At 41.0% G+C, this 23,903-nt stretch overlaps 1 protein-coding gene across 1 annotated transcript in view; it reads left to right on the top strand.

The window, feature by feature from the left end:
- Positions 1-23,903, top strand: part of Stag1 (stromal antigen 1) — a 118,540-nt gene that overhangs the window by 76,991 nt on the left and 17,646 nt on the right. The window contains exons 18-20 of the mRNA XM_013034662.1: positions 1,364-1,434; positions 3,665-3,752; positions 12,547-12,627. Coding sequence (XP_012890116.1) covers positions 1,364-1,434; positions 3,665-3,752; positions 12,547-12,627 — 240 coding nt within the window. The remainder of the gene's footprint in view (positions 1-1,363; positions 1,435-3,664; positions 3,753-12,546; positions 12,628-23,903) is intronic.

Below are 23,903 nucleotides of genomic sequence, written 5' to 3'. Positions count from 1 at the left end.
GTCTACGAGATTCTTACCTCCAATAAACTACTCAGAAAACCTGAAGTGGCACAGTGGCTCAAGCTGTAGAGCGCTCGCCTTGAGCTGAAGAGCTGAGGGACAGCATTCAGGCCCAGAGTTCAAGCTCCATGACCAACAAAAAAAGAAATCTTTCAATCTGAACCACATAGGAGGTAGAAGTGGGAGGATTGTGATTCAAGGCCAGTTTTAGCACACACACACACACACACACAAAGGAGTAAAGCCCTATCTCAAAAATCAAACTGGGAAAGTGAAGCTGTGGCTTAAGTAGTAGAGCACCAACCTTGAGTGAAAAAGCTTCCAGGACCTGAGGTCAAGCCTGTGTGCACACACATGATGAGACTGCCTATAATCCCAGATCTTGGGAGAGGCCTGCACCTAGCCAAAACACACAACGCTATCTGAAAATTAAACTAAAACAAAAAGTACTAGAAGCATAGTAGCATAAGTGATTGAGTGACATGATAGTCGGAGTAAGGCCCTGAGTTCAAACTCAACCACCACCCAAAATAAAGTCTCCAAGGTTTGTTTTTTCCTGATTTTCTTTCCTATTCTGGGACGTGATGTGTATTTTCGTATTAACTAAATTATTGTAATGTATTGATGAAAAGAACATGCATATTAAGGATGCTTATAGAGAATGCTGGCTAACCAATGTTATGCTCAAGATGTCAGCAGGCATCTCCACTTTCTTTTTAAATAATTTCTGCTACTCCTGCTTTACATCCCCTTTCCAAACTATGATGAGATTATCTAATAATCTGTTAGTTCATGATTGCTCGCTTTCCAAAGGATTTTTGTACTATTTGTACTCTTCTGTTTTTTTAAACATACAGTTTTCTACTGTGGTTATTTAAGCCGCAGAAGTAACTTATAATCAATAAGACTTTTAAAACTCTTCCATCCTGGGGGTATAGCTCACTGGTAAAGTATTTGCCAGTTCAGTTCCTAGATCTTACTCCCCAAAGACCCTTTTTTTACTCAGCAATTTCAGTTTCAAGGAATTTGTCATATAACATTAATTGGAAAAATGTACAGTCATGTACCATGTTATTTAAATGTAAGTCCTGGGTATCGCCACCAGGTGATGGGATTTCTGGGAATTTTTTTGTCCTTATAGATGTTTATCTATGGTGAATGTATGAACAGGGCTATGGCTGAAGTGGCAGAGCGCTTGCCTAGCAAATAACCACATTTGGTTCGAGCCCCAGTTACCACCAAAGAAAAAGGCAGTGAATCTTTATTATTTACACAATGACTTTTACTTTGGACATTTAAGTTTCATAAACTTGAATGTGAATGTAAATAGTGATAACGAGATGATCTTCTTTTTAATTTGTAGGGTGAAGAAGCTGATGATGACGATATTTACAATGTTCTTTCCACTCTAAAGCGGTTAACTTCTTTCCACAAGTATGTCATTTACAGTACATACCAACATTCACGATGGATTATAGTGCTTGTTATTCCTATCTCCCAATGAGCAATTTTAGATAAATAGTGAGAGGTTGTAGTGTGTTTTTATTTATTCAGATTTTCTAATATGAAAACTTACCATTTAATGTATATATTAATGAATATACTTAACATGTAAAAGGTTTAAATGAATTAATGCGTAACAAATTAATGAGTTTGTTTTAAAATAGATTTCTTAGCTATAGATTTCAATTGATAGCTTTTAGAAATGTTGCTAAATTTTGAACAAGGCAATTTCTCAGTTATATAAAAGAAATTTAAGAGGTCTATTAATACGCTATGACAATAACAATTTTTTATATTGAGAATTACTAAGACTAGATTTTAAGTGTTCTTACTACAAAAAATGTGAGGTTAATAGCTGTCATTAGCCATCTTGTAATATTTAAATGTTTCAAAATATGCATAATAGTATTAAAAGCACATCTTCATTAGTTAAATACTGAAAAGGAACCATGATTTTGGAGAAAGGCATGAAAGTAGCTTCTTTGGCTTTTTTTGTTTTCCTCTGAGTTCTTGAAGGCTTGGTTGTTACTGTGTGTGTGTGTGTGTGTGTGTGTGTGTGTGTGTCTAGATTTAAGTTAGGAAACAAGGCTCAGATAAATGTATGTTTTTGAGTTTTATTTTATGTGTCACTTGTAAGAAGGCAAGTGTATTTTATGAAGAAAAACAAATAGAACTTTATTGTCAAAAGAAAGTTTGAAGCCGGGCACTGGTGGCTCATGCTTGTAATCCTAGCTACTCAGGAGACTGAAATCTGAGGATCGTGGTTCAAAGCCAGCCCAAGCAGGAAAGTCCCTGAGATTTGTTCTCCAGTGAACCACCAGAACAAAAAAAAAAACCTGAAGTGGCACTGTGGTTCAAAGTGGTGGAGCACTAGCACTAACATTGAGCAAAAAGGCTTAGGGACAGTGCCCAGGCCAGAGTTCAAGCCCTATGACCGACAAAAACAAAACAAAAAAACAAAGTAAGTTTGATTTGCAACTCTTAAACCACTTTCTGAAACCTAAGCTTAGAGCTAGATGTTGTAGTACTTGTCTATAATCCATACTACTAGCAAGATTGAGTCAAAAGAAGGACTTGAGCCCAAGAAATAGAAGCCAGTCTGAGCATTGTAGTAAAATATTGTCTCAAACACTAAATGGAAGGAAGGAGGACACAAAAAAAAGAATGAAGGAAATCTAAGCCATTTCATATTTAATTTTTCTGGAATGCTATGGAAAAGTAAAGCCCCCTGTATTTTGTTAGGGAGAGTGGTGGGATTAAATTGATTGAAATACAGTGTAAACATGAGATATAACAGTGAAATCACCCATCTGAATGTAAGCTAATGTTTAAAATACTTAGTTGTTTGATAAAAATTGATCACCACTGTCAAATGAACTACTTTAGTAGTATAATTCAGGAGAACTTAAAAATGATCTCACTGTTAACCTAGTGCAGATAGATGTCTTCAGGCTATATAAATACCTATTGTATAGTTTTTGATGTTTCCCATATTCCCTTTCCCTACTTTTGTCTGATTTTTTGTTGGATTGGTTTGGTTTGGTTTTTTGGTCACTTGTGGGCCTTGAACTCAGGGCCTGGCCACTGTCCCTGAGCTTTTTCCCTCAAGGTTAATACTCTACCACTTTGAACCATAGCATGACTTCCAGCTTTTTCGGCAACTTACTGGAGATGAATCTCACAGACTTTCCCACCCAGGCTGGCTTTGAACAACGATCCTCAGATCTCAGCCTCCTGAGTAGCTAGGATGACAGGTGTGAGCCACCAGTGTCCAGCCTTGTTTTTGTCTTTAGTTATATTTCATGACTGCAAATCTCTTTCACACTGTGCATATGGTTATATATCTTCACATTATGAGTAGACCTGTTTAAAATGTAAATTATTCTAAAAAGGCCAGGCACTCTATATGGAACATGAGCCTAGGAAAACTGGGATAGAAGCCTTCAGGTAAAGTTGTAAGATTTGTTGCTGATTTCTCTCATAAATTCCTATTGGCAGCACTTATTTGTCTTGCTTGTTCCCTCTTTGACACTTGGAAATTTCTTCTGGATCTTTCTGAGTTCTACACAAAATGGTTATTTTGCTCTTCTAGTCACTGAAACTATGCACAAGTTTAAACTTTCTTCCACTGTAAAATTAATGTGTCTTTTGTTTGTTTTAGTGCTCACGATCTCACAAAATGGGATCTGTTTGGTAATTGCTACAGATTATTAAAGACTGGAATTGAACATGGAGCTATGCCAGAACAGGTATGAACTTACTGATACTCTTTTACTGTTTTTGAAAGCTACGCTTCTCTAAAATCATAGAAATAGTGGTGTTTTTTTTTCTGGTTCTGGATCTTGATCTTGAGCCATACTTCCAGGCCAGCTTTTTGCTGATTATTTAGAGATGAAGTCTCAAATACTTTTCTGTCTGGACTGACTTGAAATTACAGCCCTTTGATCTCAGCCTCCTGAGTAGTTAGGATTACAGATGTGAGCCAGAGGGGCTCAGAGGTGAGAAATCTTTAATGCAACCACTCCTTTGAGTGATTATTAGAACAGTTAGACAAAGATTATGTTAATGTATTTAAAGTTTAATGTTAGCATAAGCAAATATTTCTTCTAGGAGCAATATCATTGATTACTCTCAGCAACTTTACAACAAGTTCTGATTGATTTATTATGTAATGGAACATCCCCCTTCCCCCCCTTAGCCCCCCCCCCCTCCACACACACACCTTCTTGATAGTAGCACTCTTAGGAGGTTTAAACTCAGGACTTCCTGCTTGCTAGGCTGGCATGGTTCTGCGGAGCCATGCCTCCACCCTGCTTCTCACTGGTTGCTGTTAGGATAGGGTCTCTCCTCTTGCTTCTGTCCACCTATTTCTAGCCTCTCGTCATCTCGGGGATCAGAGGTGGACACACCCTGAGTCGCTCTGACTTGTCTACCTAGCTGGCTTGGCCCTGCCATCATCTTAGTCTCATTACGAACTGGAGCATTCTAAATGGAGATCATATCAGGTCATAGGTATGACCTGGGTTTTGTTATAAAATCAAAATTAAATGGCTTTTGGGGTGCATGAGTAGATTTTAGACCTTTCTGTATTCACCTACAAGTTAGAGTGAGTGGAAGAGACAGGAATTGCTCACATTCTATATCAAAAAAGAAATGGTCATTTTGTGTAACACCAGGTACTTAGGAGACCAGAATGCCAGCGTCATCAAGACGTCAGCTGTGCTTTGGTGATGGATGGAGACTCTCATTTACTAATATGGACTCTTAAATAAGGCTCTATTACTCTAAAGCAAGAAAAATTGCAACGGGCTTACCAGAATTCTAGTTCAGATTAAAGTGAGTCCCTGAAACGAGGCACAGTTAGTTGTAAAGCCTGGCTTCCCAGTTGTATGAGGCAAAGGCAGGTGCATCCTTAACACCAGTACTTTCACGGCGACCTCAGCAATATTTCCTTTTTGTCCTCGAAAAAGGACAATCATAGAAACAGTATTATTGCTAAAATTCATTCTTGTTTTGGTTTGGTATTTTGAAACAGGGCTTTGCCACGCAGTTCAGGTTGGCCTCAAAGCTCTCCTCCCTCCTAATCTCAGCCTCCCTAATGCTAGACAACAGGTGGATATCACCAAGTTTAGCTATTCTTGCTTACCTCAACACTGGGGGAAAAAGCAATCTGCCGAGCGTTATTTACTTAGCCACTACTGGATGTCACTGGCACTCTTACTACACCCCACGTCCCTGTTAGGTTAGACGTTTTCATTGTGACTTACGGAAAAGAGGCTGTTTGACCCTGCTGTTTCACTAGTAGCACTCCAACTTCTCAGCCTTTCTTCATCTCACTTTCAGTAAATTAAACCTTCTTCTTCTCAATTTACACTTCAGATTTGAAAGGGCCTGAAAGGGAAGATTGAATTTTTGTTTACTTCAGGAGAGAATAAGAAAAGTACCATTTAGTCCAGGGATTATAATCATGTCTACATTTATTTAATTCAGGAAGTGGTGCTGTGGCTCAAGTGGTAGAGCGCTCGCCTTGAGCTGAAGAGCGCAGGGACAGCGCCCAGGCCCAGAATTCAAGCCCCACGACCGACAAAACAAAACAACATTTATTTAATTCATTTCACCATGGCTATTACCTTAGCTCTGACTTTTCTCATGGTGTTATCTTCAACTATTATTTTGAGTTTTGTTACTTGTTTTCACTGTGAAGGTGTTATTTTCCCCCTTTATGTTATATTTGTCCAATAAGAATATATGTCCATGTGACATTTAATTCTTTAAACGGCTCAGAAGACATATTCTTTAACCATGTGTGTGAACTTTCGATGTATGACAACTAGATTGTGTTCCCATTCATTTTAAGATACCCAGAATTGGAAATACAAATCCACCCCCCCCCCATCTCCTCAGGTCATTGGTAGCTTACATTGGTAGCTACTTGGGGTCGGGTATTGGGAGGATCACAGTTTGAGGCTAGCTTAGGCCAAAAAAGTTCAAAAGACCACATCTCAACAAGAAAAAAAAGCTGGTGTGGCGGTACATGCATGTCATCCCAACCATCGCAGGAAGTTTAAAATAAGATTTTGGTCCAGGCTGACCTGGGAACAATGCAAACCCTATCAGAAATAACCCAAGGAAAAAAGGCTGCGGGCCTGGTTCAAGTGGTAGCGCGTCTGGAGCACTGAGCTCACATCTCAGTATTTACGCACCCCCCCCCCAAAAAAAAGACAAGTAAAACTACAATGAATTCCTTATATGACCAGACAATTCAGATGCTTTCTGTATCATCCCTTGATTGTGTTAAACATCTTCAAAGTACCTTAAAACTAATATCTAGCTAGTTTAGGGACTGAATCAGCCCTGTGTGGCGGTTTCACATGGTAACCAGTGCAATTAGAAGGTTCTTAGTCCCACACTTTGGGATTATCAAGATTTGTATGCATGAATGTAATTTTTCTCATTATTGTTTTCATAGTTTTAAAATACGGTGAAGATCAAAGTTTAGGAGTATACCTTTTTGAGTCAACATCTCAAAAAGTGCAATGACAGAAAATGTTTTGCCAGGTGCTCGTGGGTCACACCTGTAGTTCTAGCTACTCAGGAGGCTGAGATCTGAGGATCGTGGTTCAGAGATAGCCTGGGCAGAAAAGTCTGTGAGACTCTTGTCTCTAATTAATCACCAGAATACTTGAAGTGGGCATTGTGGCTCAAAGTGGTAGAGTACTAGCCTTGAGCATAAAAGCTAAGGAACAGAGCCCAGGCCCTGAGTTCAAGCCTCACTACCAACAACAACAACAACAAAAAAGGTTCTAGGGCTGTCTGGGAAGGTGGCTCAGTGGTAGAGCGCTAGCCTTGAGCCGAAGAGCTGAGGGACAGCGCCCAGGCCCAGAGTTCAAGCCCCACGACGAACCAAAAAAAAAAAAAGTTCTAATAATAGAAAGCCAGTTCCTTTATAAGCTTTACCAATTGTCAATATTTTTTCACATTTGACTTGTATGTTCTACTCTTATATATTACATTTGTTAATGTGCAAAAAGTATTTAAAATGCTCATGTTAGCATTTGTGCTACCCCAGAATAGCACACAGCATTTAGTAGGTCTTTTATATCTCCTTTAATAGGGAATGCTTTCTTAGCCTTTGTGTTTGATGACATATTGTTAAAGAGGACAGATTAATGCTTAACTTCTTCTGATGTTTGTAATATTTAGATTCTGGTTATGGATTCTTGGCAGGAAACATAAATGATATCACATCCAGATGTACATGATAGGGTGAATATGATCAGAATACATTGTATACATGTATAATTAATCTAAAGAATCTCAGGGTTTTAATTCAATAGAAATCTGGTGCCAGCTGGGCACCGGTGGCTCACACCTGTCATCCTAGCTACTTAGGAGGCTGAGATCTGAGGATCATGGTTCAAAGCCAGCCAGGGCAGCAAAGTCTGTGAGACTCTTATCTCCAATGAACAACTTAGAAAACTGGAAGTGGCGCTGTGGCTCAGGTGGTAGAGCGCTCGCCTTGAGCTGAAAAGCTGAGGGACAGCGCCCAGGCCTAGAGTTCAAGTCCCACAAGAAAGAGAGAGAGAGAGAGAGATCTGGTGCCATTGTCCTCCCCAGTCCTTCAAGGAGTCAAGCATCCTAGCACTTCAGTGTCCTGCTGGCAAAAGAGGAGAGGACAGAGAAGGTGCTCAGCTTCTTCATTTCCTCAGAAATGTGCTCTACAGGCGGGATTTGCTCTCAGGCAAGACACTCCCTCAATGAAACGAGGGGACAAACAGTAGCTGTTTGTTTGTAGATCCTCCTGTTATCCTAGCCACCTAGGAGGCTGAGATCTGAGGACCGATTCTTATTTCCAGTTAACCTCAAAAAGCCAGAAGTGGAGCTTTGGGTCAAGTGGTAGAGCTCTAGCCTTGAGCAAAAAAGTTCAGGGACAGTACCCAGGCCCAGAGTTCAAACCCCAGGACTATCCCCTTCTCCCCCCAAAAAGGCCAAGATGTGAAACATCAAAATGGGACTTTTGTATTTCAAATAGCAAGGTGAGGGTTATGGTGATCCTTTTATACCAAAAAGAACACAAAATGTATTGAAGTTAAAAAGTGCACATTTTCAGTTATCTGAGGTGGCGTGTCTTCAGTGGAAGGTGGGTGGGATAGTGTGGGAAAAATGAATCAAGCGTCATGGTTCAGTTCAAGCGTGAGCTAAGGTCTACTCTTTTGGGTGGTTCAATATTAATGTGTACAACAGTAATTTTTGTGACAGTAATGGTGCCTATTCTTGTGGTTTCAGGTTATCAGTGCTAGACCTACTACGATATGGTATAGTATAGGTAAATTTGAGTAATTTCAGAGCACTGTAGTCTGCGGCATCATGAGCTTTCGAGGCTTTTCCTCAATGATAGTCTCCTCTGAACATACACCCGCAGAGCCCAAGGCTCTACTGCTGCATACAAGGCCAAGGTCTAGGTCCCTGCATGGTCATTGACAGCCGATAATGTTTCACTTTTCTTGGTTCTGCGTTTTGATACCATCTCATTAGTGTTTCATCAAAAGCAGTACCACCCATTCCTCTTCACTCTTCTAAGGGACTTATCTTCAGTGCCCAGGCAGGCACACTGGAGATACCTTTGTTTAAATGACTTGAAATGCAGTCATTTTAAATCTAACAAGGATTTTATTTGTTGATTTATCTTTTAATTTTATATATTTCCACTTCTTTGGTTTTTGTCATGAGGGGGATAATAGAAATAAGTTTAACATCTGAAATAATGGAATATAACATCAGGTATGTTTATTGTGCTAAAGGTATACTGTATATTCGAATACTCTTTTATTTTGTGATTCTTGACATTTATCTTTTCATTAGTCTCCCTAGAAAATAACAACCATGGGCTGGGAATGTGGCTCAGTGGTAGAGTGCTTGCCTAGCATGCATGAAGCCAATTCCATGCATGAAATTAAATTCCTCAGCACCATATAAACAGAAAATGTTGGAAGTGGCGCTGTGGCTCAAGTGGTAGAGTGCTAGCCTTGTGCAAAAGAAGCTCAGGGACAGTGCCCAGGTCCTGAGTTCAAGTCCCAGGACTAGCAAAAAAGAAAGAAAGAAAGAAAATAACAACCAAAGTCTTGAACTAGATGTTTCACAAAACAGAAGGACTTTAGATACAAGTTTAAAAAATTAGAAAGACAAATTAAAAACAAAAGAAGCTGTGCACTAGTAGCTCATGCCTATGGTCCTAGCTACTCAGAAGGCTGATGTCTGAGGATCATGATTCAGAGCCAGCCTGGACAGGCAAATTCATGAGACTCTTTAACCAGCAAAAAGCCAGAAGTGGAGGTATAATAGTACCAGATGGAATGAGAAAGCTTATGAAGAGCACAAGTCTGAGAATTCAAGTTTCAGTATGGACACACACACACACACACACGAGAAAAAAGAAAATTGTGTTAGGGTTCTGCTCTATAGAATCACCACATGTGACCTGTGATAATAGGAATTTATTAATTAAAATGTTGAGCCACAGTAACTATCTGTAACTCCTAGATACAATCACTTTCGATACAGTTTGGTAATCTGTAGTAAAAGTTAACACTACTGTGATCCTGGAGCAGTTATTTGTCAGTGTAGTCAGGGGACTCAAGAGTTTTAGTGGAGGTACAGAGGTCAAAACTATTTTTATAAGAAGTTACTGTCACATTCTGTCACAGCTGTACAGTACTTGTGTCCTAACAGAATATCATACTTATCCACAAAGACTACTAAATGTAATTTTTTCCCCAGTGATTTCTGTGAGATTGAAATTCTTTTCATATTCTTCATTCAAAACTATGTTGTAGCAAACCAGGCATCACTGGTTCAGGCCTGTCATCCTAGCTACTCAGGAGACTGAGATATGATGATCGCAGTTCAAAGGCAGACAGTCCAGGCAGGGAAAGTCCATGAGATTCATCTCCAATTAAAGCACCACCCTCCCCCACACCTAGCCCCCCAAAAAGAAAGGTGGAAATGGTGCAGTGGCTCAAGTTGTAGAGTGCTAGTCTTGAGCAAAAAAAAAAGCTCAGGGATAGCATGCAGGCCCTGGGATCAAGACCCAGGTCCAGCACCACAAAAACTACATATAGCAGGATGAAGGCACAGATAGGAAAATGCAGTTGGTTTTTATTAATATAGATTAAAGAAATTTGCAAAAATATAAAACTATTACTTCACTTTTTGTTCTAATATTTCATTTTTCATAAAAGTGGGTTAATATGTTGTCATCAATGTATTCTTTCATATCTTATAAACATTTTGTAAATGCTTCTTTAGGGTTTTTTTGGGGGGGGAGAGGGGGTCCGGTCGTGGCCTGAACTCTGGGCCTGGGCGCTGTCCCTCAGCTCTTCAGCTCAAGGCTAGCACTCTACCACTTGAGCCACAGCGCCACTTCCGGCTTTTTTCTTTTTGCTTATGTGGTGCTGAGGAATCAAACCCAGGGCCTCAGGCATGCAAGGCAAGCGCTCTACCATTGAGCCACCTTCCCAGTCCCTTGTCGTTGTTTTTTTTTAACTTTGGTCAGTCGTGGGGCCTGAACTTTGGGCCTGGGTCTGAGCTCTTCAGCTAAAGGCAAACACTCTACCACTTGACTTCTTTACTTTTTCAGCTGTGCTGGGGTTATCATTTGCTAGCAAGTACTCTACCACTTAAGTCACACCCCAGCCCTTTTAATTCACTTGTTTTTCAGATAGTTTCTCTCATTTTTGTCTAGGGCTAGTCTCAGATTCCAGTCCTCCTATATATGCCTTCCCATATACCACCATAGCTAGCCTTGTTTTTTTTCTGTAATATGGTACTAATATGGTATGTTTAAGCCACATAAACAGAACTCTTTGGGGATGGCAAAGATGGAACTTACTGCTAAAGCACTCACCTAGCATACAGAAGGACCTCTGTTCATCTCTCAGACAAGAAAAGTTAAGTCTTTGAGGTCCTTAATATTGTTTTGGTCTTGGGTTTGTTCATTTGTTTTCAGCTAGGAATCACACTCCGAGCATATTAAGTAAGTGCTCTACTACTGAACTGCAGCCCCAGTCCGTACAGTGTCAAGAGGTCCTGAGAACTAAAGAGTGAGACCCTCTGCCCTAGATCAGTGCGCATGTGGCATACCAGCAGATGATTCCAAGATTGCATAGCAGCTACCCAGAGTCCCTGAAACTCAAAGTAGTGTGCATTAGTAGGAGCATTTTCTGCATATTTGACAGGATGATTTTAAAAACCACAGGTACAAGCACCATGTATAACCCCTTAGAATTAAATGGGAAAAAAACAGACTTAGCTACCTATTGCATGATTTTATTTATGTGATATTCACCACTAGTCACAGTAAACTTCAGTGGTCCAGAGTTAGGTAGTTAAGTAGGTGGACTACTGGATAGGCATAGTAGCTCACACCTTGTAATTCTAACTTGCCAGACAAAAGTTAGTGAGGCCTCCTCTCAAGAAAAAAGCGTAGTAGTCACAGCTTTTAATCCCAGCTCCTCAGGTGCACATCAATAAGAGAATCACAGTCTAAGACTAGCCCTAGACAAAAAATAGAGGATCTGATCTGAAAACCAGCTGTAGCAAAAGAAGAAAAAAGAGCACTTGCTCAGCAGGTGTAAAGCCTTCAGTTCAGACTCCTGCACTACCAAAAATACATCGATTAATGCATAAGTCAAAATAGCTGTGAGCCCTAGGAAAAGAAAGAGATACCAGGATAAGATGCTGTTAATATTCTCTTTCTTGACCTCGATGGTGGTTGTAGTGGTATTTCTGCTTTATGATAATTCATTAAGCTTTATAAATACAATTTAAAATACGTAGTGTAAATTGCACATTTTATACTTTCCAATACATATTTATATATTAAAATACTTTACAACAAAATGACTAGAATATTTGTTTTAATGCAAATAATCTCACTGCTTTTCTTTAAAACAAACAAAACAACTTTATACAATGCTGGGAGTAATCCTAGCTACTTGTGGAGGTTGAGATCATGAGGATCATAGCCTAGGCAAAAAGTTTCTGGAGATTACTCCTTCCCCAATCTTAACCCATACAAAGCTGTGCGTGTTAGTGCATAGCTATCACCCCAGCTATGAAGGAAGCATAAATAGGAGGAATTAGTCCAGACTGACTGAGACAAATAGCAGTACTACTAAATAAATCAATAACGAAGTTTAAAAAGCCCAAGGGTGATAGAGTGCCTGCCTAGCAAGTAAAAGGCCCTAAGTTCAGACCCCAGTCATAATACCCAATAGATAAATAGTACATTTTTGTTTGAAGGCATAGTATTATTTATTTGAGTCCATATTATCAAGATATGGTCTGTTTTTGTTCTCTGAATTCTATTGGTTGGTTTATTTTTTTTAGTCAAATATTTTAGCCATTCTCATTAATATATATAAACTGGATTTGGAACCTCATTATAAAAGAAAAGCCAGTAAAATAATTATTCTAGTACTGTGCAAACATAAATTGTCTCATTTGTTTCAATTTTTTATTGCGTTTTTTTTCCATTTGATACAGATAGTCGTTCAGGCACTGCAATGTTCCCATTACTCGATTCTTTGGCAGTTGGTGAAAATTACTGATGGTTCTCCTTCCAAAGTAAGTAAGAGCTCCCGGAGGCAGAAGAGTTATTATTAAAATAACCTTCTCTTAACCATGTATTATCAGTTATATAAACTATTCTAATCTTTATAAAATATATGGTAGTTTATTGTTACTAGTTCTTGCTTTGCCTTATGAGTATGTTTATTTCTCTTGGAAGATAGGCAGTCTTCACACACACACATGCACACACATAATTAAAATACAGGAAATACAGATCTGTAGGTGAGATGCTGTAAGAAAGAGAAACAGTGCAGCCTAATTTCCATTGAGAACCTTTACTAATTTAGAAAGCATCCCAGACCCTTTCAAAAGATGGAACAACTAATGGTGATTACATGACAAAATTGAAGTCCTGAAGAATCTTAGCCCAGCTGTACAGTAAATAGAAATAAACATACCCCTGGCTCCACTCATGAGATGGAGGTTAAAGGAAAGCCTGCCTTAAAATTCGTCATTGAACTGGGTACCCATGGCTCACACCTGTAATCACACCTAACTACTCAAGAGATCTGAGGATTGCAGTTTGAAGCCAGCCCAGGCAGGAGAGGTCTGTGAGGTTCTCCTTTCCAGTTCAACACAAAAATCTAGAAGTGGAGCTGTAGCTCAAGTGCTAGAGACCTAGCTTGCTCTGGGGTTAGGCCGAAGGACTGGTGCATGCACACATGAAAAATGTCATTGATTAAGGATGTGTGTGTGTGAATGTATGTCTTTGGATTTCAATCCAAATTCCATTTCAGGCCAGGCACTGGTGGTTCACACCTGACATCCTACTACTCAGTAGGATGAGATCTGAGGATCATGCTTCAAAGCCAGCTAGGGGAAGAAAATTCATGAGATTCTTTATCTCCAATGAACTACCAGAAAACCGGAAATGGCGCTGTGGCTCAAGTGGTAGAGCGCTCGTCTTGAGCTGAAGAGCTGAGGGACAGCGCCCAGGCCCTGAGTTCAAGCCCCATGACCAACAAAAAAAAAAAATTCAAGCTAAAAATTTTGAATGTTCTGTAATAATTGTGTCCCAAGAATTAAGTCAAAATCTCTTCTGAAACATCATGCTTTAAAGAATTTTCAGGAAATACTATTTTAAGAAATGTGAGCTCCTAGTAAAAATTTTAGAAAACATTTAACTCACTGGGTGCCAGTGTCTCACGCCTATCATCCTAGCTACTCAGGAGACTGAGATCTGAGGATCTAGGTTTAAAGTCAGCCTGGGCAGGCAAGTCCGTGAGACTCTTACGTCCAATAAACCACCTGAAGACTGGAAGTGACACTGTGACTCAAGTGGTAGAGCACTAGCCTTGAGCTGAAGAACTGAGGGACAGCGCCCAGGCCTAGAGTTCAAGTCCCATCACTGACAAAACAAAAAATTTAACTCAAAAAAAGAAACCATGAAGAAAATGTCAACACATTGGACTTATCTAACACAGATCTAAAATAGGTTCTGCTGTTGTTCCATGAATTTAAAAAAAAAACCTTAAAAGATTGGGATGTTTTCATATGCTTCATTTTATCACACTATGAGGGCACTAAAGATAATTAATGCTTCCGTTTAAAACCAGTATTTTAATGCAGATCATTCTTTTCTCAGAGAAAGATTTTTTCCTTTCTGATTAATAATTTGAGATCTCCTTGAATTTGGAATGTAGTTTGATTTGTTTGTTTACTTGCTTGTTTTTCATTTGAAAGATGGCAATATATTGTAAAACCTCGGCTTTTTCTATTTTAATTGGCAATTTCAGTCCTTAAAAGAAAATTTTAGGGGCTGGAAAGGTGGCTCAGTGGTAAAGTGCTTGCTTTGCATGCATGAGGCCCTGGGTTCAATTCCTCAGCACCACATAAGCAAAAAGAAAAAAGCCGGAAGTGGCGCTGTGGCTCAAGTGGTAGAGCGCTAGCCTTGAGCTGAAGAGCTGAGGGACAGCGCCCAGGCCCAGAGTTCAGGCCCCACGACCAGACAAAAAGAAAAAAGAAAATTTTAAATTTAACCTTTTGTCAGTAACAAAAGCCAATTTAAAGATGTCACATTTTAATATTTTTGAGGTCTTGTGAAATATTTGGCCTGATTTTTTTTTTTTAATATGTGCCAGTCTATGTACCAGTACTGGTGCTTGATACTGCACTTTACCCTTTTGCTCAGCTTACTTGCTCACGGTTGGTACTCTGTTACTTTGGTCTGGCTTATTTTTGGTTAATTGGCGATAGAACCTTATGGACTTTTTTCGGTCGAGACTAGCTTCAAACCTCCATCCTCGAGATCTCAGTCTCTTGAGTAGCTAGGCATGAACCACTACCACAAGAATCTCTATTCTTAAACTGGGCACCAGTAGCTCATGCCTGTAATCCTAGCTACTCAGGAGGCTAAGAGCTGAGGTTCCTGGTTTAAAGCTGACCAGGCAGATAAATCCAGAAGACTTTTATCTCAAATTAACAACCAAAAAGCTGGACATGGCTCAAATGGTGGAGTGCTAGCCTTGAATGAACAAGCCAAGGAAGAGTACAAGGCCATGAGTTCAAGCCTTGGCACAAAAAACACATAAAGAATCTCTGCTCTTAAATACATTTTAAGCATTTTCTATTTTAAGATTCCTGCCTTTCTGCTTTATTTTTGTCAGAAGCCAGAGAGAATGCTTCATGCTGGTTTGGCAGTATGTGTTCCTGACCAGCACGCATTTCCTTTATGCCAGAGAGAACACTGATGCCACTTGTAGATGCTTTGTTATTCTGTTGATTTTCATTTGTAGTTTTGTGTGCATTTTTAGTGCATATAAAGCACTCTTTAATTTCTCACCTTGAAGTTGTTAGTAGCGTTTTTTTAAGTCTAAAGAACCTTGAGTCATTATTGTGTATCAGTTATGTCCAGAAGTAAAAAGATGGTGCTGTGAGTCATAACCTTGAAAAGCTTGATTCCTCACAACATAAGAACTCTTAGATTTAATCTTTCATTTGCCAAGATTGGTCCTTTTTAAATGGTTATTGGCATATAATAACTTCTTGACCAGTAATTGCTAAATATTCTGCTACCTTGTATAGGTATAGAATACCTCTGAGGAATTTAAGAGCCATGTACATTTTTTTATATGAATGTAGTCTATATTATTAGTCTCCTGCTTGATAAAGAGACTTTCTGTCTCTCCAAGCCATATCATTAATTTATATAACCTTAAGACATGTCATTAAAATAATTTCAGAGCATATCATTTACGTGAAAGCATTTTATGAATTTAAAGTGCTTTCTAGGTATTAGTAACAACTAAAAAAAATCATTTATTAGTAGGTGCTAGTAGTTTATGCTAGATTTTTAGCTACTGGAAACATAGCTCTTAAGGATCAAGGTTTGAAGTCAGCCCAGGCAAACAAATGGAAATCATATTTCTAATGCGCAAAAGCCATAATTAGAGACATAGTTAAAGTGATGGAGCGCCATTCATGATTGAGAATGCCCCTAGTCAAGCCCTAGTTCTGGCTTTTTAAAAAAATGGATTTATTTGTGTCTTATTGATTGATTTATTTGTCTCTTATTGATAGAATTGAAAGCTGTGTTAAGGCAAACTTTTCTAGCTGTTAAACTCTATGCTGACCAAAAACTGAGATACTAAACATATCTACACAGATACATGAGATCTTATATTTTCCTCTAGAAAATTGAATTGCACGAAAGATTATTGTTGATACTTAGCATAATTTTATCACAAAGAAATTACTTTTAAAACTGCTAGGACAGGGGCTGGGAAGGTGGCTCAGTGGCAGAGTGCTTGCCTTGCATGCATGAGGCCCTGGGTTCAATTCCTCAGCACCACATAAGCAAAAAGAAAAAAGCCCGAAGTGGCGCTGTGGCTCAAGTGGTAGAGCGCTCAACTTGAGCTGAAGAGCTAAGGGACAGCGCCCAGGCCCAGAGTTCAGGCCCCATGACCAGACCCAAAAAAAACAAAACAAAAAAAAAAAAACTGCTAGGACAGTTCTCACAGTAATGCCATGCACGAATGATAGAGCAGTGCTTCAGTGGTTCAGTCTTGGGTTCGCTCTGCAACGTTACGTTGTGCTATCCTATTAGAATTGTAGAGGAATTTGAAAATGAAGCCTAGGAGAGAGATTGTTACTGTTATCTTATTGGTGTTTCTGTATCTTGTAAGCCATATGAACATAATTGTTCTCATGAAATGTTCGTAATCTGTCTGTAAAGGGGACGTAATTGCAGTCCCATGTGATAGATGTGGAGCCTGAGCCTCACGTAGATTGGGAGTTACCTGAAACCATGCACTTACAGCACATCCCATCCACTCTCAGTCTAGTTCTTTCTACTAGTGCTGTCTTTACTCTTGTGTTAAAGCTTTTAATACACTTAGTTCTGGCCAGATTAGTTATAGTTTTGTTTTTAATAAACTTTCATGCACTAGTTAACTCATTCAAGACCACAAATTGGTAAAGTCATCAGTCATTTTACAAATCCGGGTTTCTGTACACCCCACTGCATGCAGATAGAAAGTGCTAGGATCTTAAACACCCCGCTGTCCTGCCCGCTGAGAGCCTCAGTACTGATGAGCATAGAACTAGCTCCCTTCTTTTCCCTCTTTATAATATTTCCCTGAAATTTAAATACAGTGTAGTAGATACTGGAATATTGATAAACGTTAAATATACTTAACATTTTTAATGTTGGGCCACTTGGAGGGAAACTAAAAGTTAATGTATGAAGCATTTTTTTTGTTGCTGACAAGATATTAAGATGGAATGGATACTCAGGAGGCTGAGATCTGAGGATCTCGGTTCAAAGCCAGCCTGGGCAGGAGAGACCGTGAGACTCCTATCTCCAATAAGCCACCAGAAAACCGGAAGTGGCGCTGTAGCTCAAGTGGTAGAGAGCTTGCCTTGAGCTGAAGAGCTGAGAGACAGCTCCCAGGCCCAGAGTTCAAGCCCCATGACTGACCAAAAAAAAAAAGATAGAATGGATCCTTTAGCAGCAAGTAAGCCAGCTGACTACCATCTGTTTGTTTCTCATTTACAAAACCCAGGTAAATCTCTGAAGAGGACATAGTATTTTTAGCTAATGAATTCAGCCTATTAATTGAGTGTAAATAGAAAGTAGAATTGTTTGCATACAACAAAGCCCCCAAGGTTTACTACCTGTGGATAACTCTTGTTAATGTTTTGCTGTGGTTTAGATTTATGATATTTTGAGATCATATATTTATGGTCTGTGCCTTCTTTTTAGTTAATATAATAGTTTATTAATCTTATGTTAGTTTAATGTAGTATTTTGGCAATGAGTATGTTGGCAAATACTTGGACTCAGCACTTGGGATACAGACTGGGGAAGATCACAAGTTCAAGGCTAGCCTGGGCTATATAAGAGACTGTCTGGGGCCAGGCACCAGTGGCTCACACCTATAATCCTAGCTACTCAGGAGGCTGAGATCTGAGGACCATGGTTTAAAGCCAGCCTGGGCAGGAAGGTCTGCGTGACTCATCTCCAAATAACCACCAAAAAGCCAAAAATGACACTGTGACTCAAAGTGGCAGAATGCTAGCCTTGAGCACAAACTCAGGGACAGTATATAAGCCCCAAGTTCAAGCTCCAGGACTGACACCCACACATAAAAGGAATTAGTTATTTAAAACATAGAGAATATATATGTTTTGTGCTGGTCCTAGAGCTTGAATTCAAGGCCTGGACACAGTCCCTGAGCATTTTTTCCTCAAGCCTAATCACTGTGTATGTACTAGTTGCTTACATAGCTACATTGCAGTTTATGTTCTGTTTTCTTAAAAACTTAGCTTTAGAAGCCAGGTGTCTGCAGCTCACGTCTGTTATCCTAGCTACTCAGGAGACTGAGATCTGAGGATCACAGTTTGAAGTCAGCCCTGGCAGAGTCCCTGTGAGACTCTTACCTCCAATGGACCACTCAAAAACCCGAAGTGGAGTAGTGGCTCAAAGTGGTAGAGCGCTAGCCTCGAGCAGAAGAGCTCAGGGCCTTGAGTTCAAGCCTTAAAACCACCACCAACAACAAAACCTTAGTTTTAGACATTTTTACTAATAAGATTAATACTATGATAAGCACACTGGACTAATAGCTTATTCTGCTCTCCCTCGTTTTGTTTGTGTTGCATCCTTAAGAGATGAAATCGCTAGGTTGTCATTCACAGGTACATAGAAGGTTTTTATTTTAAGTAAGTTTAGAATCTTGATACATATTGCCAAATTGCTTTTTAGAGATTAGTTTATAAACTTTGTTTTTGTCTCTCCTCACGTGAGCACTTTCATACAGGTAGATTAATTCTAGTTCTGTAATTATGCAGTTTAGCAGTCAACACTTTATAAAACGAAGTAACATGAGAAGTCACATCAAGACTAGGTCTTGATGAGTATTTGGGGTGGACGTTGCAGGCTTTGCCACTGTGTGTTTCTTCCCTTCCCCTCATTTCTCTTGGGCCATAGCATGGGTCAGTCTCCATGTGCTCGGCTCCGCTCCGCTGCCCCCTAGTGCTGCTCCGGCCCAAGCAGCCCCGTCCAGTCAGGGAAATACATTTGGAGAGCCAAGCAAATGAGGGAAGGCCGCAATATTGCCCTATTGCCTGTTTGGGCCTGGAGATTTAGAATTCAAGCTCGCCCCTTCTCTCCCCTCCCCTTCTGAAGGAGCTGTGCTGCCCTCTCTGTCTTATCACTTAGGCCACCCTCCCTGTGTGTTTGTACTCTGGACTGCCGAAGACAGGCCTGCACAGACATCCCTGCCTGGGCCTGCTGTTACTCCCATTTTCGTCCACCGTCCCTACAGCTGTAATGAAAGTGATGATTCAGGTGCTTAGATAACAAATTCTCTTTACAAATTTTTAAAATTATTATTATAAAGGTGATCTACAGTGGTTACAGTTATTTAGTCAAGTAATGAGTCATTTCTTTTTGGATAGTGTCCCCCCTTCTCACATTCTCTAGCAGTTTTTCCCTCCCATCCCCACCTCCAAATTGTATAGTTCATTTTCAACACAATGCCTAGTGAGTACCACTGCTACATTTGTTCACTCTCTGTCTCCACTTACATGTCTCGCTTTACCCTCCCAAAGACAGGTAAATGAACAAACAAGATAGAAAAGAAAAGCAGCAACAGAAAAAGCCTCATTTCCTTTTCCTGGAGTTCATTTTGATAAACATTTTTTATAATCATGCACGTAGGCCTTGAGCCTTTGTGTTCCTCTCCTAAGAGTCTCCTCCTTTGATCTCACTGTGCGTATAAGTTTTGTTTCTTTGCACTCTTCTGACTTAGGGTTCTCCTTTGCATCTTTCACTGTAACCTCCAGAGTAGAGAAGGAAGAAGCGAGAGGGGAGCTGATGGTCAAGTCCCTTTAGCCTTGTTCTTCTCCCCATGAGAACACTCCTAGAAGTGTGCTAGAAACAGGCAGGAAAGAAGACCTATACAGGCTGCTTTCTGGATCTTTCTATTCTCCTGCTGAGTAGCAGGGAACAAGAGTTACCTCTCGGGCTGGGAAGGTGGCTCAGCAGTAGAGTGCTTGCTTTGCAATGCATGAGGCCCTGGTTCGATTCCTCAGCACCACATAAGCAAAAAGAAAAAAAAAGCCGGAAGTGGCGCTGTGGCTCAAGTGGTAGAGTGCTAGCCTTGAGCTGAAGAGCTGAGGGACAGCGCCCAGGCCCAGAGTTCAGGCCCCACAACCGGACCAAAAAAAAAGAGTTACCTCTCTTGGGTTTTTGCCCAGAATTCCTGTGGCACACAGCTCTATCTGCAGAAATACTGGTTTAAAAGGGAAGGGAATGGGGCCCACATGGGAAATAATTGCTGTCCTTACAGGAGCACATCTTTCCTAGTGATAGCCATTTAATTTCACTTCTTTTCTGCCTGAGTCCTTTGCCTCTATCTTTTTTATTTCTTGAGAATTCTATCTTCATTAGCTGTCCAGTTAGTTGTAAGCCTTTGCTTTGGTCAGTCCATGATTCCAGGCTTGTTCCTTAGTAGGTTTTATTCTTGATGCTATCACATGCAGTCACAGGTTCCTGATTCTAGCTCTCTCAAAATAGGAGGGGAAAAAGAGCCATTTCTTGCTCAATTCTCAGAAGGGTCTTTCATTTAGAAAAAAAAAAAAAAAAGCTGGAGTATAAAGTAGGTCTGTTTACCTAAAGTTCTGTGTTTGAAAGTTTTATCCAACTTAGCATTTAAAAACCCTCTGGAGCTTGGGCACTGCTGGCTCATTCCTGCAATGCAAGCAACTCAGGAGGCGGAGATCTGAGGAGCATGGTTCAAAGGCAGCCCAAGCAGGAAAGTCCCTGAGACTTTTACCTCCAGCAAACCATCAGAAAACTAGAAGTAGCACTGTGACTCAAAGTGGTAGAGTGCTAACCTTGAGCAAAAATTGCTCAGGGACATGTCCTACTACTGACAAATAAAAAAAAACCCAAAACCTTCTGAAAACCAGAAGTAAATAGTAAATATATTCAACCTAGAAAAGTAAAAATTTGCCAAGCACCAGTGGCTCCCCGCCAAAAAAAATAATAATAATAAAAATTTGGGCTGGGAATGTGGCTTAGGGGTAGAATACTTGCATAGCATGCATGAAACCCTGGGTTCGATTCCTCAGTACCACATAAACAGAAAAAGCCAGAGGTGGTTCTGTGACTCAAGTGGTAGTGTGCTACCCTTAAGCCAAAGTAGTTCAGGGACAGCGCCCAGGACTGCCCTGTTTCCCCCACACACACCCCCTTCCAAAAAATAAAAATTTATGAGTCATGTTTCTTCCAGTATTTCAGTAAGAGTTTTAAACCTGATGTCCTGGGCCTTCAGGAACCTAGTTTTCCTGTAGAGTGCTCTGTGAAAGATAAGTCAGAAACGAGAACTATTATTTAGAATTTGTTATAACTCACAATTATTACAACACAAGAATATGCTTTAGTTGTTGATCTTAGAGGCCTAAGGCAATATTAGGATTATTTAGACAAAACATAAGACTCTCCAGTGTAGTATAGAGATGGGAGGCTTTTCCACCAACATTAGCGATCAAATAGTCTACTTTCCTTGGCTTGCTGTTTATTTAAATAGAAATAAAATAGGTATCTTACCCTGCTTAATACCCCTTGAGTGACTTGGTAATACAGTTTTATTCCCCTGCAGGGTATTTTTTTTTGGGGGGGAATGTTTTTTTCCTAGTAATTAACAACTATTAGGTGTTTGTTAAATGGTGATGCATTGCTGAGCCACTGTGTTTATGTAAGAAGTGTACAGTTCTTATATTTCCAGCATTTTCATGTTGCAGAATGGTCTTTGAGGTTAAATTTGAGTTTGCGGCTGGACGCCAGGTGGCTCACACCTATAATCTAGCTACTCAGGAGGCTAAGATTTAGGGATTGCAGCTCGAAGGCAGCCTGAAGTCAGAAGTGGTGCTGTGGTCAAGTGCTAAGAGTCTTGTTGGAGCAAACGAGGCTCAGGGACAGTGCTCAGGCCCTGAATTCAGGCCCCAGGACTAGCAAAAACAAGAAGAAGGAGGAAAAGGGGAAGGAAAAGGAGGAGGAGGATGGGGGGGGGGGGGAAGGAGAAAGAGAAGGAGAAGAAGAAGAAGTTGTTTTATTTTTTTTCTGTTCAGTTCCTGCAGCAAGATAGGCAAGAAACTTCACTTTGAGCTTCAGTATTAATACTCGTATTTTTTAATATTCTAACTGAAATATATTTACCGCTAGTTGTTTGTTCAGTTAACAATGCCTGCCGTTTTGTTATCATTAAGTCGCAGCCCCAAAGCTTCTTGAACTTCTCCTGCCCAAAGCATTGAAGTCAGTGCTCCACTGTCTGCGGCTTTGGGGGTGAACACACCTCCCCGCTCCTTGGCTCTGGGGTGCGTGGGATGGGTCGGCAGTTTGTCTCTCCCTGTGCTCCCGTCGCTGCTCCCCAGTCCCTCCGGCTCCTTTAGTTTCCTTCATTGCACAGGAAAGAGAACTCTGTGTTGTTTGGAACTATCATGGGCAGTGGCAGAGTTCCTGGAGCCTAAGTGGATCCTAAGGTAGGAGTGAGGGTTCCAATCCCAAGGATAGCAGTGGCCCTGGGAGCGGGCTGTGGTGTGTGGGGTTTAAACAGCAGTAGCGTGCCTCCACCTATCTAAATCAGTATCTGAGATCCATGTAGCTAAGCTGGCTTCCTGAACTGTTTTTCAGGTCTGCAGTATAGGGAGGGCCTGCGGTGTTCGCTGTGGCCTGGGTGTCAGTCCTGTGCGGTGGTCATCGCAAAGCCGGTCTTACGTGGCTTGTGTGTGAAGCAGACTGACTGCTTTGTCTGGAGTAGTGCGTGCGGTGTTTTGCGGGGGGTGTTGCAGAGTGCACAGGCCTCAGGGTGCTGTTACACAGTGCGCCCCCAGGCCGCCATTGCCTTGGCAATGAGGTCCAACGTCGTGGACAGAGTGTAATCCTCCGAGTGTGAGGCTGAGGGAGTGTCAGTCCTGCCTGCCTCCCCACACAGGCGTCCATGGCGCGGCCTCTGCCGCCAGCTGCAGTGACGTCAGAAGCAGGGCCACCGCCTCCCCCCTGGCCATCCTCCCCTCTTAGCAGACCACATGCATCCCCAGCCAGCCCCTCGCTCCCAGCGCATGTGCCATTAAGGAGGAAACAAACTCATTTCTGTACTCAGAACAGAACCCTCGGGGGCCTCTGGGGTGGCTGTTTCCACCAGCACCCATGCAGTTCCCCGGCGGACGGGAGCAAGACGCTGCCTGCAGGCAGTGGTCTGGACCCCCAGTTTCAAGGCCAGCTGCACATTCCTGCTGGACACGGGCTTCCCGTGGCCCTGGTGGGTTCCAACAACTTGCCAGTGACTCACCGAAGCTCTGTACTGAAATTTACTTAGAGAAACACTCTTGCCACTTGGTTACAAGCGAGGCATGGTGCTGCACACCTGTAATGCACACACTTGGATCAGTAGTTCAAGGCCTGCCTGGACTACAAAAAATAAAAGGCAGGGCCAGGTATACGGGCAAGGGTGGAGCATGGGTGTATGGCCTCCAGGAAGCTTCATTTCCATCTCTCTGGAAGCTTCTAAAGCCAGCCCCTTCGCATTTTTATCTGAGCACTTACTCCCTTGGCCATTAGGGCCCAGCTGCCAGCCTTTCCACTTACAGGAAGTGGGGGAGGGTTTATTTGGGTCTCTCCAGAGCAGCCTGAAGCTACCCAGGGCGGGGCCCACCACCAGTCAACTCATCAGCAGAAGGATTTAGAAGTGCACTAGGAAGTGGACAGCAACCAGATAGTCCTGAACACAACTTCATGTTAGGTACGGTCATAGGAAATACCTAGACTA

This window comes from Dipodomys ordii, unplaced genomic scaffold (genome assembly GCF_000151885.1).
Source record: "Dipodomys ordii isolate 6190 unplaced genomic scaffold, Dord_2.0 Scaffold193, whole genome shotgun sequence".
Classification (NCBI taxonomy): Eukaryota; Metazoa; Chordata; class Mammalia; order Rodentia; family Heteromyidae; genus Dipodomys; species Dipodomys ordii.
The sequence above is the reverse complement of the archived record's forward strand: the minus strand, read 5'-3'. Positions and strand labels throughout refer to the sequence as shown.